Source organism: Rhododendron vialii, chromosome 10a, assembly GCF_030253575.1.
Source record: "Rhododendron vialii isolate Sample 1 chromosome 10a, ASM3025357v1".
Classification (NCBI taxonomy): domain Eukaryota; kingdom Viridiplantae; phylum Streptophyta; class Magnoliopsida; order Ericales; family Ericaceae; genus Rhododendron; species Rhododendron vialii.
This window is the reverse complement of record NC_080566.1, coordinates 36,696,273-36,713,876: the sequence shown is the minus strand read 5'-3', so window position 1 is coordinate 36,713,876 and position 17,604 is coordinate 36,696,273. Positions and strand designations below refer to the sequence as shown.

Here is a 17,604-nt window from a genome sequence, read left to right as displayed (position 1 = left end):
GAGAAAATGAAAAGAGGGGTTAACCAAAAAAAACTCTCCGATATGAGATCGTGAGAGAAAACCCTCGCTAAAAAGGAGGAGTTATTAAAAGCAAAAAAAAAAAAAAATCACCGTGGAGAAAGAAAAACATGACTACCAAAGGTAAAGCCCTCCCCTCTCGTTGCCGCAAAAGGATGGTGAAAATCCTAGGGCAAGAGGAAGGAAGAGACCGCTAGGGTTTTTTCATAGGTTTGACTCGAATTGCTTTAGGCTTTCTTCTCTAAATTGAATGGGTTTTTCTTTTGTTTCTTTGTTTTTTTTTTTTTCCCTATGATGGACTTATATTTTGTATTGGTAAGTTATTGGAGTTAGTTATTTCGTAAACTCTCACAATTGATGGAGTATCATGGTTTTGCACTTACTATCGAATCCTAGAGTCGCGCAGTTCTGTTGGTTGGTTGCCCATGGTCGTTTGGCTACCAAAGATAATCTGTTCAGAACTTTTTCATTTTCTGCCTTCATATTATTGAGGATAATTCTCATGTCATTCGTGATTGCCCTGCTGCCCGTGAGATTTGGGTTCTCCTCCTCCCTCACTCCCTCTGGTCCCAGTTCTTCCTTGCGTCTGCCACGCTTCCCGCGTGGTTCCAGTCCAACTGTAACGCAAGAATTACCCACTCGGGTTTGCCTTGGTCCATCATTTTCCCTCTTGCTTGTAGGTGTATTTGGCTTAACCGAAATAAGCACCACTTTCGGTCCTCTAGCTATACTAATCCACTGGATAATTTTTTTTTAATCACTCGAATATTTTGGCTTGGGCTACTGAATGGTTCTACAAAGTTCACATGTACATGTTCAAAGGGCCTGGCCATCGCAGTTTACATGGCTCAACAAAACACGTCAGAAGATCCGACACCTCCCAGACCCAATACCCCGATTCTTAAATCATATACACGTATTTTGGGTTTTCGGCATCAATGAGCAACTCAGCAGAATTCAACAGGGTTTTACGGCGGAACTTGACAGTTGAGTACTACCACGACGAAAAATGGGTGAAGATTGGCCTCATCATCGGGATACCAACGGTACTGGTGCTTTTACTGGCGTTGGTGGGTTTGGTATATTTCTTCCGAAAGAGGTGGTTATGGCGACGGACGGACCGGCACATGTCGGGAAAGGTGAAGAGCATGCCTGGGATGCCGAGGGAGTGTCAGTACAGAGAATTGCAGAAGGCTACGAACAATTTTGAGTAGACGAGGAAGTTGGGACAAGGTGGGTATGGAGTGGTTTACAAGGGGTATTTGGAGAATCAGAAGGGTTTGGAGGTTGCAGTGAAGATGTTTTCTAGAGAGAGTTTGAAGGGTCAGGATGATTTCTTTCAAGAGCTTACAATCATCAATCAACTCAGGCACAAAAACCTTGTCCCATTACTCGGTGATGTCGGAAATATGGATTTGAGAAGGTAATACAAGTGAGAACTTAGAAGTATCACACTCGCCACCCTATGGAATTCACCCACGGGATAAAAGTCGTAATAGGAACTAGCCAAAGGCTGAAATTTCACTTCAATTATCAAGCTAATTCATATCAGGACATAACTGGCCTTTAAATACAAAAAAAAGGACTAGAAAATTCCTGAAACATAAAAGAAAACGACAAATTCCAAGAGGACCTTTCAACTCTCAAGTAGAAGATACCAAAACTCACTTGAATATCAGCACTTATTTGGTCAAAGTTGGTTATGAGAATAATTCCATGACTTAGTTGGGAGTTCCAAAATTATGTAGAAGGGCAGTAAAATTATCTTGGAATTCACCGGCATCATTCGCTTCCACTGCGTGCAACTCGCCCTCGAGTTCTTCTGCCATTCCGTCCTCATGAAAGGGAGAAAGATCTGATACATTGAAGGTTTTTGAAACACCGTACTCTTCTGGAAGTTCAATTTGGTATGCATTTTCTCCAATTCTTTTGAGAACTTTGAAAGAACCATTAGCTCGAGGCTTGAGCTTGCCATAACGCCCTGGCGGAAAGCGTTCCTTGCGAAGATGATCGAACCCAAACCAAATCTCCTTCTTTTAAAGCAACAGCCTTCCTATGCTTATTAGCACTTTTCCGATACTTTTCATTTTGCTTTATGATACGGTCTCGCACCTGCTCATGTAACTTCTTGATATATTTGACTTGCTCTTCAGCATCTCCAATGAAATGATGAGTTACAGGAAGTGGAACTAGGTCCAGTGGACTGATAGGATTCCTTCCGTAAACAACTTCAAAAGGACTAGTACCCGTTGATTTGCTTGTGGATCGGTTGTAGGCAAATTCAGCTTGAGCTAGAATAAGATCCCATTGACGAATGTTGTTGCCAATTAAACTTCTTAACAGATTTCCCAAGCTCTTGTTAACAACTTCAGTTTGTCCATCCGTCTGCGAGTGATGAAAAGAACTAAACTGTAAGGTAGTTCCAAGCTTTCTCCAAAGTGTACGCCAAAAGTGACTCATGAACTGAGAATCTCTATCTGAAGTCATGGTTTTAGGAATTCCATGAAGCTTTACAATCTCCCGGAAGTAAAGATCAGCCACATGAGATGCATCCAAGGTCTTGTTACATGGAACAAAGTGTGCCATTTTTGAGAATTTGTCAACGACAACCATAATTGAGTCTTTCTTTCTTTGGGTTCTTGGCAGCCCAAGAACAAAGTCTAGACTCACATCTTCCCAAGGAGCTATAGGGATTGGTAATGGAATGTATAACCCAGTATTTTGAGCATGAGTTTTGGCACGGTGACAGTTTTGGCACGGTGACAGATTTGGCATCGCTCCACATATCGTGCAACATCTTTCAACATTTTCAGCCAATAGAAGGTTTCCGCAACAAGGGAAAGAGTTTTATCCCTACCAAAGTGTCCAGCGAGTCCACCATCATGAGCTTCCTTGATAATAGCTTCTCTTAGCAAACCTTCTGGAATGCATAGCTGGTTGTCCCTAAAAAGAAAGCCATCTTGCAACAAAAATTGATTGAATGGTCCCTTAGAACACTCTTCCCATAGTTTACTGAAATATTTATCATCTTTGTACTGCTCCTTGAGAACTTCAAAGCCTAAGACCTTCACTTGCATTGGGGAAAGCAAGGAATGCCTTCGGTTTAAAGCATCTGCTACTTGATTTTGCTTGCCCGCCTTATGTTTGATATGAAAAGTGTAAGCTTGCAGAAACTCAACCCAAGAAGCATGTTTGCTACTGAGTTTATGCTGGCCATTTATATATTTCAAAGCTTCATGATCCGAGAAGAGTATAAACTCTTTGGATAAGAGATAATGGCTCCAATGATCTAGTGCTCTAATTATGGCATAAAACTCTTTGTCATAAGTAGAGTATTTTCTGCGACTGTTGTTTAATTTCTCACTAAAGAAAGCAATGGGTTTACCTTCTTGACTTAGGACAGCTCCAATAACAACACCAGAAGCATCGCACTCAACCTCAAACACTTTTTCAAAATCTGGAAGGGCCAAAATATGAGCCTTTGTCATCTTTTCCTTAATCACTTCAAAGCTTTTTTGTGCTTCATCTGTCCAACGGAATGTTTCTCCCTTCAAGCATTCAGTGATGGGGGTAATAATAGTGCTGAACTCCTTGATGAATCGTCGATAAAAAGACGCAAGACCATGAAAGCTGCGGATGTCACGGACTGTTTTGGGAGTGGGCCAACTGGTGATTGCTTCAACTTTGGTGGAATCCACCTTTATACCTCCACCGGACACAATATAGCCTAAGAAGACTAGGCTATTTGTGAAAAATTGACACTTCTTCAAGTTGGCATATAATTTTTGTTCCCTTAGCATCTTGAAAACCTCGCGGAGATGATTTAAGTGCTGCTCTCCATCTTTGCTATACACCAAAATGTCATCAAAATATACAACAACAAACTTTCCAATGAAAGGTTTAAAAACATGATTCATAAGACGCATAAAAGTACTAGGAGCGTTACAAAGTCCAAAAGGCATCACCGTCCATTCAAAAAGACCATCCCTTGTTTTGAATGCTGTCTTCCATTCATCTCCTTGCCTCAATCGAATCTGGTGATAACCACTTCGAAGATCTATCTTGGAAAAAATTGTAGCACCATAAAGTTGGTCGAGAAGATCATCAAGCCGAGGAATAGGGAAACGGTACTTGATAGTAATTTGTTCACGGCTCTACTATCAATACACATGCGCCATGAACCATCCTTTTTTGGAACAAGAAGTACAGGGACTGCACAAGGGCTCATACTTTCTCTCACTAAGCCCATTGCCATAAGCTCTTCAACTTGCCTCTTGAGCTCTTCATGTTCTTTTGGATTCATTCTATAAGCTGCCTTATTTGGGATCATTGCACCTGGTATAAAATCAATGGAATGTTGTATATCTCTCATGGGTGGGAGACCATGTGGAATGTCATCCGGGACAACATCCTGAAATTCTTGAAGAAGGGGTTGGACCACGAAAGGAACTTCCAAAGTTTCTACATTTTCCTCCATCACCACAAGAGCATAAGCCTCATTAGATTCTTCCAAAGCCTCAACAAACTTTGATTTAGGGAGTAAATTATTTCCTTCCCCGTTAGACGGTTTAGGAGTGCACTCTGGCTTGGAAGGACCTAATGTGATTTTTACTCCATTTTCAAAAAAATAAGTATTTTTAAAGCCATCATGAATCACCTTTCTATCATATTGCCAAGGGCGGCCGAGAAGTAGGTGACAAGCATCCATTGGAACGACGTCACACCAAACTTCATCTTTGTAATTTTTGCCAATAGAAAAATGAACCAAGCATCTTTTATTAACTCGTACCTCATTCCCCTTGCAAAGCCATGAGAGTTTGTAAGGTTGTGGGTGCGCCACCGTCTTGAGCTTCAGTTTTTGCACCATTTTAGTTGCCACTACGTTTTCACAACTTCCTCATTCAATAATCACATTGCAAACCTTGCCATGAGAGGTACACTTGGTATGAAATATGTTATTGCAGAGCCAACTGTATCAGGTAAGACAGAATCATCATCATCATCATCATTAATCATTTGAACATCTTCTCCTTTGAGCATGGTTACAAGTTCATCAAATGTATGATCAACACCTCTTGTTCGTATAGCTGTTTTAAAGCCTTTAAAACCTTTCTTCAGGCCATGCAAAGTGTGAAAAATTAATTCATCATCTCCTATAGGACTGCCTGCTGCCTCAAGTTTCTGAGGACAGTCCTTGACAGAATCAAGATAAGCTTCCATTGTGGAGGTTTTCTTAAGATTATACATCTTATCTCTAAACTCATGAACATGTGTGCGAGAAAAGGAATTGTATCTGTTACTCAGAGAGGTCCAAACCTGAAAACAGTGTCTTAACCCTAGAACATAAGGAAGAGTACTTTGTGATAAGGAAGAAGTAAGACATGACAGTAATTGAGAATCAGTCAACTTCCATACTGCAAACGCAGGATTTGGAACCATTTCACCACTTGTGTTACGAAGTTCAGAAGGGGGACAAGCAATTGTTCCCTCGAGATAATCCAGAAAACCATTCGCACTCATTACGTTTTCAACTTGAACTCGCCAAAGCAGATAATTGGAGCTATCTAACTTGATATTAACAAGAGAATTGAAATTGGAAACAAGAAAAGCTAATGCAGGTGGAATCGTGACTGCGAGAGTTGTCATTTTATCGTAAAAGCTTGATCGAAAGCGACGATTAACTTGGAGCGTGCAAGTAAATGAAGACGAAGAATGCGTACAGATCAACAACTAGATCTCCAGGACCAGATGACTTGCGTCTTTGGGCTTTGATACCATGAAGAAAATCATAAATCTCAAGATCTGAAATCAGAACAGATGGAACCGAGAGGAATTGTATTTCGTTTATTTCTTTTCTCAAGTCCACAACTGATGATACAAAGCTATATATACAGCTCAAGATAGGCACGTGGCCATCTAATTATCTAACAATAGCTAATTACACAAATGTCCAGAACTCTCAAATACTTTCATTAATGTCCTCTGCTCACAGGAATCTCCGCTGCAAGATCATCCATGGGGTAGCCTCTGCCCTCCACTACCTCCACAACGAGTACCAAAAGAGGGTGGTCCATTGCGACGTCAAGACCATTAACATCATGCTTGATGCCGAGTTCAATGCCAAGCTAGGAGACTTTGGCCTTGCACAGACCCTAGACACCAAAAAAACCTCGTACATAGAACCTGTGGGTGTTCCTAGAACAAGGGGGTACATGGCCCCCGAATACGTGTACACGGGCAAGGCCACCGAACAGTCTGATGTTTATGCTTTTGGTGCAGTTCTGCTGGAAGTGGTTAGTGGTCGTAGACCCAGGTCAGAAATTGGCACGTACCCGTTGTTAGTAGATTGGGTCTGGGCCTTGTATCGCGAAGGCCAGTTACTTGAGGCAATCGACGATAGGCTCGGGGAGGACAATGTTGCGGAGGAAGTCAAACGATTTTTGCTTCTAGGCCTGGCCTGTTCTCATCCGACAGCAAGTGAAAGGCCCAAAACTCAAGAAATTGTTCAGATGCTATTAGGCTTGGTGCCTGTGCCCTACGTGCCACCGTTCAAACCGCAATACGCATCGCCACCGGTGCAGAGGGGGAGGACGACATCAGTCAGGTCACTGCCACCGGTTCAATGTCCTTTACGACCGCGCATTATGGATCACGTTCGGCACCAGTGACCATCAACCAACAAAACCGAAGCCCATACAGGGACAGATTCCGTAGCATTTAAGTGCACATTTTTCTGGTCTTCCTACCAGCTAGTTGTTTATGATTGAGTAAAACATCAGAGATCCTGTTCGGTTTAGATTTCGAGAAAGATTTTTAAGAGTAATAAGAGGAGAGGGATAGATAGAAAAAAATTGTTGGAAAGCATGCGCAGGGGTTTTGAAACCCCCAAACGAACAAGCCTGAGAAGATATATTCCCATCCTTCATATTTTCTTTTCTTTTTCTTCATGCATTTACTCATTTTCTTTTTCTTTTCTTGTGTTTCTTGATTAAAGGCTCCGGCCGGCAACAATTAAGAGGGTTTGTTAACATGTATAATTGTTAAAAGTCTATCTTCTGTGTGAAGGTACTTTGCAGAAAGCCAACATGCTATTGATTTTCCTTTCAATTCTCTTTATCTTAATAAATAAATCCAAAAAATAAAAAATAATCAGAAAGGGATCTCCAAAAGGCTAGAACATTGACAGAGAGATGTTGACAATGACAAACACAGGAGTAAATGGATAGAGCACAAGAACATAGGAAGAACTAAAATTATGCCATAAAGAATTGCTAAAGATGCAATAGTTAAGGAAAAATAAGTTAAGATGGTTTGGACATGTCACAGTACGTAAAGATATATGCAATAGTTAAGAGAGTAAATATGATAGCTTTGGGTAACAACGCTACGAGGAGAGGAAGACCGAAATTGACATTAAATGTTGTGGTGCGCAAAAAAATGAGTCTAATGGGTTTGAGTGAACAAGTGGTTTTTGATAGAGCTTAATGAAAAAAAAAAGATTCATGCAGCCAACATAATTGATTGAGACTTAATGTCGGTTTGGTTCGATTCGGTAAACAGAATCTCTTAGTGGAATCCAAACAATATTTTGAATCCAGAGCAAGGAATATTCTTGATCATGTCGATGCTAGGAAAGTGCCAATATATTCCCGGGGAAGACTATCAGTATATGTTTATGTAAAAAAAAATTAGGCCTTCACAATTTGGAAGGTTTTGGCGTATACGTTACGCTAAAACTACACAAAACTAATAACAATTACTCAAAGCATGCATAATGTAACAAAATTGATTTTTACACTCTTCTAATTGATGCAAATACTTTTTTTCCCGTCTTTTAGCGGATGAATTTATGAAACAGTTCATTCATACATACACTTTTTACAAATTTCAGGGAATGTTTCGTAAATTCATCCACTAAAAAATAAAATATATATATGTTTTTGCATTAATTAGGGAAATATAGAAATTAATTTTCTAATAGAAATTGGGAAACCGTTAGATCTGACGTTCAGAACTAATTGTATATTAAAGTAGGAAATGAGATCCTATCCAGTAACTCGAAGGTCCTATTCAATGATTTGTGGACCACCCTTTTGGGGCTACTTTAATAATGAAATTAACTAAATGGAATTCATGAAGAATATCAATCAAACGAAGAAACATTGGACCAGAACTTATTTCTTAATGAAAATAATTAAATCAATCAATACCTGTAAATATATATATATATATATATATATATATATGTATATGTATATGTATATACACATTGTAAATGTTCTCGACTAATTTCCCAAAAATAACCAATTTTGATCATCAAAATAAATACAGAAATAACTCACAAATGTATCCAACAGGACCAAGGTAAAGGAGGATCCTCCTCCAAAAGTTATATACGTATGTTGACTCTGTATATTTAATTGTTAAATAAATTGGAATTAAACGATCAGTAACAACACCTAAAAAGTAGTTGTGCTTTTTTTTTTTTTTTTTAAATGTATTGTTAAATAGGCAAAAGGTAAAGAAGAACAAATGTTAATTAAGGGTGACTCAAATGTATTGTTAAATAGGCAAAAGGTAAAGAAGAACAAATGTTAATTAAGGGTGACTCAACTCACTAAGTCTTTGTTAACAATTTGTTTGACAAATGCAAAATCTAAAGCAAAAAATTAGAAGCAAATGACTATATAAAAGTTCCTAGGGGTTGACCTTTTACACGTGAAAATTCTTGGTATTAGTGGAGTTGATCTTTTATGGTAAATTTTCTTTATTTGCACACGTGAAAATTCTTGGTATTAGTGGAGTTGATCTTTTATGGTAAATTTTCTTTATTTGAAAATTCTTGGTATTTGTTTGTCAAACAACGACACAACCAAATTTTTAAAACCCAACTTCACAAAAATTATTGTCTTTAAATCCACGTAAATTCATGTACATCTAATAGTTTCAACCACAATTGCATCCAAAATTATGATTTTTTTTAGTCGGAAAATTGGTGGGGGAATTTCGAAGCAATTGAGAGAGGAGTCAGCAGACCATTTGGGCCTGGTCAAAACTTAAACCCACTCTCTCTCTCTCTCTCTCTCTCTCTCCCTCCCTCCCTCCCACTACGTATTTTTTAAAATCTCCATTTCCACTTCCCACAGTACCCAAAACCCAATAAACCAAAAACTAAATGGAATTAACAAGTGGGCATCCTCTAAAACCAATATTGGGTGGCATTGGTGAGTAATGTAGAAAAAGTTTACTCACGTTTAGCCCGGTAGCACGTGAAAATATGGATTAAGAAGGTAAGGGAATTCTCACAATGCATGCTCTCACCTCATCACCGTCAATCAATCTCTGCATAACAACCATGCATGATCAGTCCTATATATTCACAAATTTCCTGTTTTGCTCATCCCTATTATCGCAGCTCGCTCATCCTGATATTGCTCAGAATCTCTTCCATCTCGATTTCCATGGTTGTTCGATCCGCACCAAAACCTCGATTACGATTTAGCGTAGCCTTGACAACCCCACCATCGCTATCTGCAATTTTCTCCACGACTCCATCACAGTTTTTTCTCCTAGTTCTAAATCTTGTTTCCAAGCTCCTGGTTCCTACTAGTTCTTGCTTGCGTCACGCGACTCCTAGTTTGTCTTGATTTTTTTGAACTCAAATTTGTAGACCTACTTGAGTTTGTCAAGAATGAATATATATATAGAGTCTCCTTCTTATAAGGACTACTTTATTTTAATAAAATGAGCGAAAAATCAGCCAAAAAAAAGACCGAGAAGAGCTTCATCCGAGCAGTTTTTGTTTATTTTTTATCTAACGGTTCAAATAACAACTGGTCAAATCAAGCGATTCCTGGTCATTTTTTTTTGCCGATTTCTCTTAGATACTTATAAAATCACGTTCTGAACACATTGAGCGGCTCGGATCATCGAAATCCGATCGGGAAAGGCGAGAAATGGAAGGTCCGCATATAAGGTTCTCATTTTAAGGTCTTTACCTGAAGATATATATATATATATATATATATATATATATATATATATATATATATATATATATAGTCTCAGTTTTATTATTTGGTTTCCTATTTAGACTGGATTATTACTTCCATTTTCCTATATATATATATATATAGTTTGCCCGGTTTTCTTGATATTCATGTTTTCAGTTTGTTTTGATTTCTCTGTCACCAAATTTTGTACCTTTGGTATTTGGGGTCAGGCGAAAAAATTAATTTCCGCCGTAATTATACTACTCCGTACAACCTTCACTAGTTCATAAAAATGACACCGTCGAAAGAGTGCACCACACTAGATCATTTCTAGCTATCACTGATGGTTTTTTCAACTCCACAGCAGATCAACCCATAAAAATAAGACCATATTAAAAAACTAAAACAAATATGAAAAAAACTAAAACACAAAAAAAAATATTAGAAAAATCGCACAACTCCGATGTTGGACATACTACGCTCGTGGATTATCGGGTGGCCCGGTTGGTTCAATACTACGGAGTAGTTAATTTTGAGTTTCCATAATTATTTGGTAGCTAGGCTAAACTATATTTCAATTTCAATGCTCATATTACACAATGAGATGCTAACTTCAGCCCTGATGTAGGTGTAGCAAAATCAGCTTCAGATAGTTGTATGATGCTACATGGAGTAAGTAGCCTGCATGTCCATTATTTGCAAAAGAAAAAAAAGAAAAAGAAGAAGAAAAGAATGCTAAGAAACACATCCGGTGGTTTATATTATTTTTGCATTTCTATTTTATTTCTTTGAAATCCCATGATTTAGGGATTAATCTCCGAAACAAAGTTATAGAGATTAAAGGAAAACGGAAAAAAAGCATCACAACATACGTCCTACATCCCAACATTTTTGACATTTAGGCCGAGGATAATCATATGCTACCCGCTATCGGAAGGAGGGAAAGGTTGGCGAGAAACCAACTAGAAAAACAAAAGATACACGTATTACAAACTACACAGAAAATTCTGTTCAAGGGTAATGCAAGCCGAGAACTACAGTAGATAGACACAACAGTCAAGATTGACCTCCTACTAGCTAGTTTCATGGGTCGAAATTAATTTGGACTTGTATTTTAGTCCAAAACTAAGAAGGCTCGAAGCAATTAATGGAGATGGAGAGAAGACCATTGGCCTGTTCAAACTTTAAACCCTCCCCTCTCTCTTTCCCTTTCCCTTTCTCTCTCCTCTCTCGAGTATTCATTAGTCCCAAACACACAACCATATGATACTTCGAATTATTTTAGAATCACACATTTATATATGCAGGATTCATATATTTTTTTGTGGACTCTACGAGAATGTGTGGTGTTGGAGTGCTCCGAATGGAAGCACGTACCCTGTGGCCATTCTCCGGGAGGAGTGAATAATATTAGACCTCCAAAAATGTGTGGATACATAACTTTCGTTACATGAAAATGTTTAGGAAAGAAAAAATAAACGGTCCAGATTCACGATTAATTTCCTGAATCTAGATGTAAAATTATGAATTTGAACCTTTCATTTTCTTCCATTTACATTTTCATATATCAAGAGTCAGGTATTGTACCACTCCTCTTGGATGACTTTTTTCTTATTCTCCCCAAATATTTTTAATTCTCGGTAGAACCAATCTCTCTCCCGCCTTTTGGGACGACTTTTTAAAAACAAGTCTCGATCCTCTCTCCCGTTTGCACCAAAGTCCCATAAAAACCCCCTCTCTCAAGTCTCCGTTTACATTTCCACATTACCCAAAAACCCAGCCGTCGAAATGGAACTGCTGGCGAATCCAATCCCAGCCGTCGTGCTCCTCCTCTCTTTACTCGCGGCGGCACCTCCGGTCTCCGCCAGACTCAAATCCTGCACTATTACGTACCATGATTTCAACAACTCCAACTTAAACACCGAGAAATTGTACGTAGCCAGCAATGATTCGACGGTAGCCAGCGGCGCCCTCCATGTCACGCTGGAGTCCGATTACAGCCCACTGACCAACCAATCCGGTCGAATTTTATACGACAAGTCTTTCAAGCTATGGGAAGGCCGAAATGACACTTACTCCGACCGAGTGGCGTCGTTTAACACCTCGTTCCTTGTGAACTTCGACCAAAAGATCGGTTTCCCTACCCCTGGTGAAGGCCTGACGTTCGTGGTGGCGCCGGACCTCAATCTCCCGCCGCGGAATAGCTTCGGCGGGTACTTGGGTCTAACCAATTTCACCACCGATGGCAACATTTTGAACCAAATTCTCGCAATTGAGCTCGACACATTTAAACAAGATTTTGACCCGGATTCGAACCACGTCGGACTTAATATAAACTCCGTCATATCTGGCACCACCACCTCGTTAACCCCACTCGGGTTTGAACTGGTTCCGCCCTATGGAACGCACAATTTCTTCAACGTATGGGTCCAGTACGACGGTATCAAAAAGGTAATTAATCGATGGAACTTCATTCCTATAATTGCTATAAGCACATAAGTTTAGACACTGATGTTTAGAACCGTTCGATACATGTTTTTTTTTTTTTTTGGTACATCGGAAGTTGAATATATGTAAGCTTCACATAATATACATATAAACCACACGAATACTATTGTCAAGTGCGCTGCTAGAGAGAGAAACCAGGAGAGAGAGAGGATATCTCTTCTGCGATTTGGGGGAGGGGGGTCGCCGCCTCCTCCCTCCTCCCCCCTACCTCTCCCCTCCTCTCCCTTCCCTCTCCTCCTCTTTCTGATCTCCTAGGTGTATCTTTTCACCAGTTTGAGAGCAAGAGATGTTGAGTTCGTAGTGACCAAGCTTCGGGTTCTCCGAACTCCAATCGGCGACCTATGGGCCGGAATCATCGTCATGTCATCACCTTGTCTCTCAAATCCGACAATAAGTGTCTGTCAACGAGGTAATAACGGTGTGTTAGGTGTTAGGGTTTGATGGGTTAGGATTTTTTCCCCTGTTTTCTCTCTTTTCTTTTTTTCTTTTGCCGGTTACTCCGGCTTTACCGGCTGGATCTTCCAGTCTGGATCTATATTGGTTTCGTTTCTCCAAATTTGATGGGCATTGGTGGTGGGAGAGTAAGTCTCCATGGTTTGGCTCGTGGAGTGGGTTTGGTGCGTTGTAGTATGTTTGATATCTCAGAGGTGGGTCACAGTAGCTGTGGTTGCGTCACCCGTTGGTTCATTGGCGAGTGTTGGTATCACGGCCGTAAAGTCGTCCAGATTTCATATATGCTTTCTCTTTGAGCTGGGGGTCTATTTTGAGATTCTCAACTATCTGGACTTAGATTGGTTCTCATTTAGAGATTTCAGCGTTCTTGTTTCTGCAGGGAGTGCCTATGTCGAAGTCTTTTCTAATTTTGGTTAATTCTTGTATCTTTTGAAAGAATCTGTTTTGCCTTCGGATTTTGTTATAAAATGAATTGAATGTGTTCAAAAAAAAAAAACTAGAAACAAAAATGCTACTAGTACAGCAAGGGCTGCACAGACAGTGCGTACAACTCGCTTTTGGGCCCGTCTCGAATTCAACAAAGATAATCGGAGTTGCTCATTTTGTTGAAAATATTTTGTTTATGATTCCCATAAAAAAAAATCAACTCCATCTGATATCGTTAAGAGCATTTGACGTGCATATTTGGTAGCCTAAATTAAAAAGCAAAATTGGACGTTTTGTAAACGCCCTTAACGATATCGAATGAAGCTAATATTCTACGAGAACCCTAAACAAAATATTTTGAATAAAATGAGCAACTCTGATTATATTTGTTGGACTTGAGACGGACCCAAAAGCTACGCGTTGTTTGTGGAGTACTTGTTGTACCAATTGCAGCTCTCAACTAGAATTTTGTGACTGAATCTCAATCAGGATGGATATGTGTCTAAAACGTTTTCTTTGCCTTCTCCTTTTACTATCCTTCTTCCTTCCCCCATCTCTTCCTCTCCCTTTCTCCTCTCCCTCTTTTCCCCCCTCATGTTCTAGTTTTTTTTCTTTCAATCATTCTACAACCACAAACACTTACGCAAATATTTACACAAATTCACTTACATTTATATTGGGGCCCACACACATTACACCTCCAGTATGTGTGGGACCCACTAAGTATTTTGAATGTGTATAAAGTGTTTGTGTAAGTGTGTGTAGTTATATAATACTCCCTCCTTCCCAATTTGTTCCACCCCTATTCTTTTTTGGGATGTCCCAAAATGATACGCTTGTTTCAAAACTTTTCATTTTTAGATGTCCAGATTACCATTTTCCCCCTCATTTAAAGAGAGATTTAAGGAGATATTTTCTCCCTCCCAAATTCAAATTTAAACATGGTTAAAGAAAAATAGAGCAAATGGCAGCCGGCAAAACATTGAATTTGGCTCCATTCTTTTCAAGACATGACAGGAGAGTACTTTTGATTTGGTGGGTTCAATTATTTTTTTTTACGAAATTTTAGTAATATTTTCTCAAAAGGAAAAAATGGTAAAATTGATCAAAAGTCAATATAAGTACAATGTTTTCTTAAAGTTCGTGAAAGTTAAAGTAGGCGGAATAAATTGGGGCGGAGGGAGTAATTGTTTTTCATTTCCCTTGACCACCCCTTCTCCTCTTGAAGAATCGAGAGACTAAAGAATAAAGTTGAGATTTGCAAGTAGGAACAATAAACTTATCGAACAAATTTTTATTTTTAGCTTTATCAAATTGTTTTTACATGAATCAACTTTTCAACATTCCTTACCAGATCATCCCTTTGCAGGCTCATTATAGTAGCATGCTTTACTCATGAAAATTATCTTCATTGCACATTCGTAGGTATCTAAACAAATCTTTTTTAAAGAAAAATATGATGGTGTTTGATATACAGTTAGATGACCTTGTTTACAAATGATCTTGTCGACGACTGTACACCAATGAAATGAGCGATGTGGATTATCTAATTATTTTTGGTCTAGCTAGTATGCAAACTATATCCGTAAAATAGTACTCCCTCCGTCTCAAATTGTTGATCTTTTTTGGGCAGTCGTGTCACTCAAATAATTGTATATATTTCCCAATTTATAATATTTTCTATGATTTCAAATCTTTGTTTAACAAAATTAATTGAGATGTACCAAACACGATTGTATTGAATATAAAAAATATAGACAATTTTTTTAAAGGTCTCGAAGAGTGGAACATGAGCAATATATTAGGACGGAGGGAGTATAATGTCTAAATTATTTTCTGATTGAATGAATAAAGAAAAACCAAACAAAAGTATTTGGAATAAAGTATAGCTAAAAGAGAGAGGGTTGATAGGGTGTGTATCTAAGATAGACGAATGACTCTCGAATAGGTATATTTGCCCAAAACTCAAAGACTGCCTGAAGCACTTGTTCTCAGTGGCGGAGTCAGGATCTCCACTCGGAAGGGGTCAAACTAAGAGAAAATTTTTTTTTTGACAAAAATGAAATTCTGAAGATTGATTAAGTTTATTAAAATAGAGTTTAAAATGTAATTCAGTATGCTAAAAAAAGGTTTTAACCATCAAAATCATAAGATTTTTTTTTTTCCAAAAGAAAATTTTGGAATGACTATAGGAGTGTTATTCTACTTCACATGTGACAAATTGAGTGACAGTCAAGTAAATACACTCAAAAAAACTTGATTTGAGAGTTCCAATCCCACAAACTTCATCCCCTTTCTCCTAAATTAGTGCTAGTAGAATAAGATTTATTTTGTTAAACAAAAAAAAAACTTCACATGCAAAACTAAAAAAAAAAAATAACCAACGGGGGCCTTGGCCACCCCAGCCCCTTAATGGCTCCGCCATTGCTTGTCCTCGCACTTTTTTTATTATTAAAACATGCAATTTACTATTGTTTTCCAAGGAAGGAGAGCCTAGCTTTATCATACTAAAATTTTCTTAATTTTGACCAACAAAACATATACAGTTCGTCGCGGTTTACATGGCTCAACAAGCAAACCCAACGGATCCAACACCTCCCAGACCCGATACCCCGATTCTTACATCATATCTGGAGCTCAGAGGGGTCGTAAATCAGAACTCGTATTTCGGGTTTTCGGCATCCACGGGCAACTCAGCAGAAATCAACAGAGTTTTACGGTGGAACTTGACAGTGGAATACTACTACGACGTTAATTGTGTGGAGATTGGCCTTATCGTCGGGATACCAACGGTGGTACTTTTACCTGCGTCGCTGGTTTTGGTATACTACTTCCGAAAGAGGTGGTTATCGCGACGATCGGATCAGCAAATGTCGAGAAAGGTGAAGATAATGCCTGGGATGCCGAGGGAGTATCAGTTCAAAGATTTGCAGAAGGCTACAAACAATTTTGATGAGACGAGGAAGTTGGGAGGAGGTGGGTATGGAGTGGTTTACAAAGGGTATTTGGCGAATCAAAAGGATTTGGAAGTTGCGGTGAAGATGTTCTCTAGAGAGAGTTTGAAGGGTGGTCAGGATGATTTCTTTCAAGAGCTTACAATTATCAATCAACTCGGCCACAAATACCTTGTCCCATTACTGGGTTAGTCCTTTTTCATTCCTAATCCTTCCCCATATGGCCTATTTCTCAAATCATAGTCAGTATTCCCTTGTACACACAAATCATAACGCAAAAACATCTCTATTTCTATCACAGGATGGTGTCACAAGCACGGAAAGCTGCTGCTAGTTTATGAATACATGCCCAATGGCAGCCTCTACCAAAACCTCTTCGGCAATGCCAACCGCATGCCGTTGAGCTGGACTCTCCGCCGCAAGATCATCACCGGGGTAGCCTCTGCCCTCCACTACCTCCACAATGAGTACCAAAAGAGGGTGGTCCACCGTGACGTCAAGTCCAGCAACATCATGCTTGACGCCGAGTTCAACCCCAAGTTAGGAAATTTTTGCTTCTTGGTCTAGCCTGTTCTCATCCGATAGCAAGTGAAAGGCCCAAAACTCAGGAAATTGTTCAGATGCTATCGGGCTCGATGCCTGTGCCCCGCGTGCCGTCATTCATGCCGCATTACGCGTTGGCGCCCGTGCCGATGTTGGAGGAAGACATCATTCCGGCCACCACCACTGACACGACGTTCTTTACGGCCGCGGATTGTGGATCAGGTTCAGCACCAGTGGCCATTAACCCAGAAATCCAACGCCCAGATGGTGACAGCCACATTTATATCGTTTAAGTTCTCATTTTTCCTGGTCTTTCCTACAACCTAGTTGTTAATGGGGGAATAAGAAATCAGAAGATTTCCATCCTTCTCTCTTTCTTTCTTTATTGAGAGGAGGGAGAAGAATGGGGGAATTATATTGCTTGTACATTTGGTACGTAGGTGGTGGTTTGTAGTATAAAATTACCTTTTGTTGTACTTATGTTTCTTTGTACTAACAGTTCTCTTTCGTTAATTAACAGTTAAAATTAAGTTGATTTTGTTTTTATTTGAATTTTTTTTATATTTGTTTGTTTTATTCCCAACTTTTATGGATTATTGATTTGTCTTGACAAAAAGAATCGAAAAAGTAAAAAAATTTATTTTTATCCAAATATTTTGAAAAATAACAACTTTTTGACGAAACAAATGAAATAAGTTGACTGTAGCAAC

At 39.1% G+C, this 17,604-nt stretch overlaps 1 protein-coding gene and 1 pseudogene across 1 annotated transcript; both read left to right on the top strand.

Annotated features, from left to right (window-relative positions):
• Positions 1-926: 926 nt before the first annotated feature.
• Positions 927-6,732, top strand: LOC131303190 (L-type lectin-domain containing receptor kinase VIII.1-like; annotated as a pseudogene).
• Positions 6,733-11,667: 4,935 nt separating this feature from the next.
• On the top strand, positions 11,668-16,918 carry LOC131303189 (probable L-type lectin-domain containing receptor kinase S.5). Its single transcript, XM_058329968.1, has 3 exons — positions 11,668-12,461; positions 15,944-16,538; positions 16,653-16,918. The coding sequence occupies exons 1-3, from the start codon at positions 11,799-11,801 to the stop codon at positions 16,916-16,918; spliced, it is 1,524 nt and encodes a 507-aa protein (XP_058185951.1). The 5' UTR covers positions 11,668-11,798.
• The last annotated feature ends 686 nt before the right edge of the window (positions 16,919-17,604 follow it).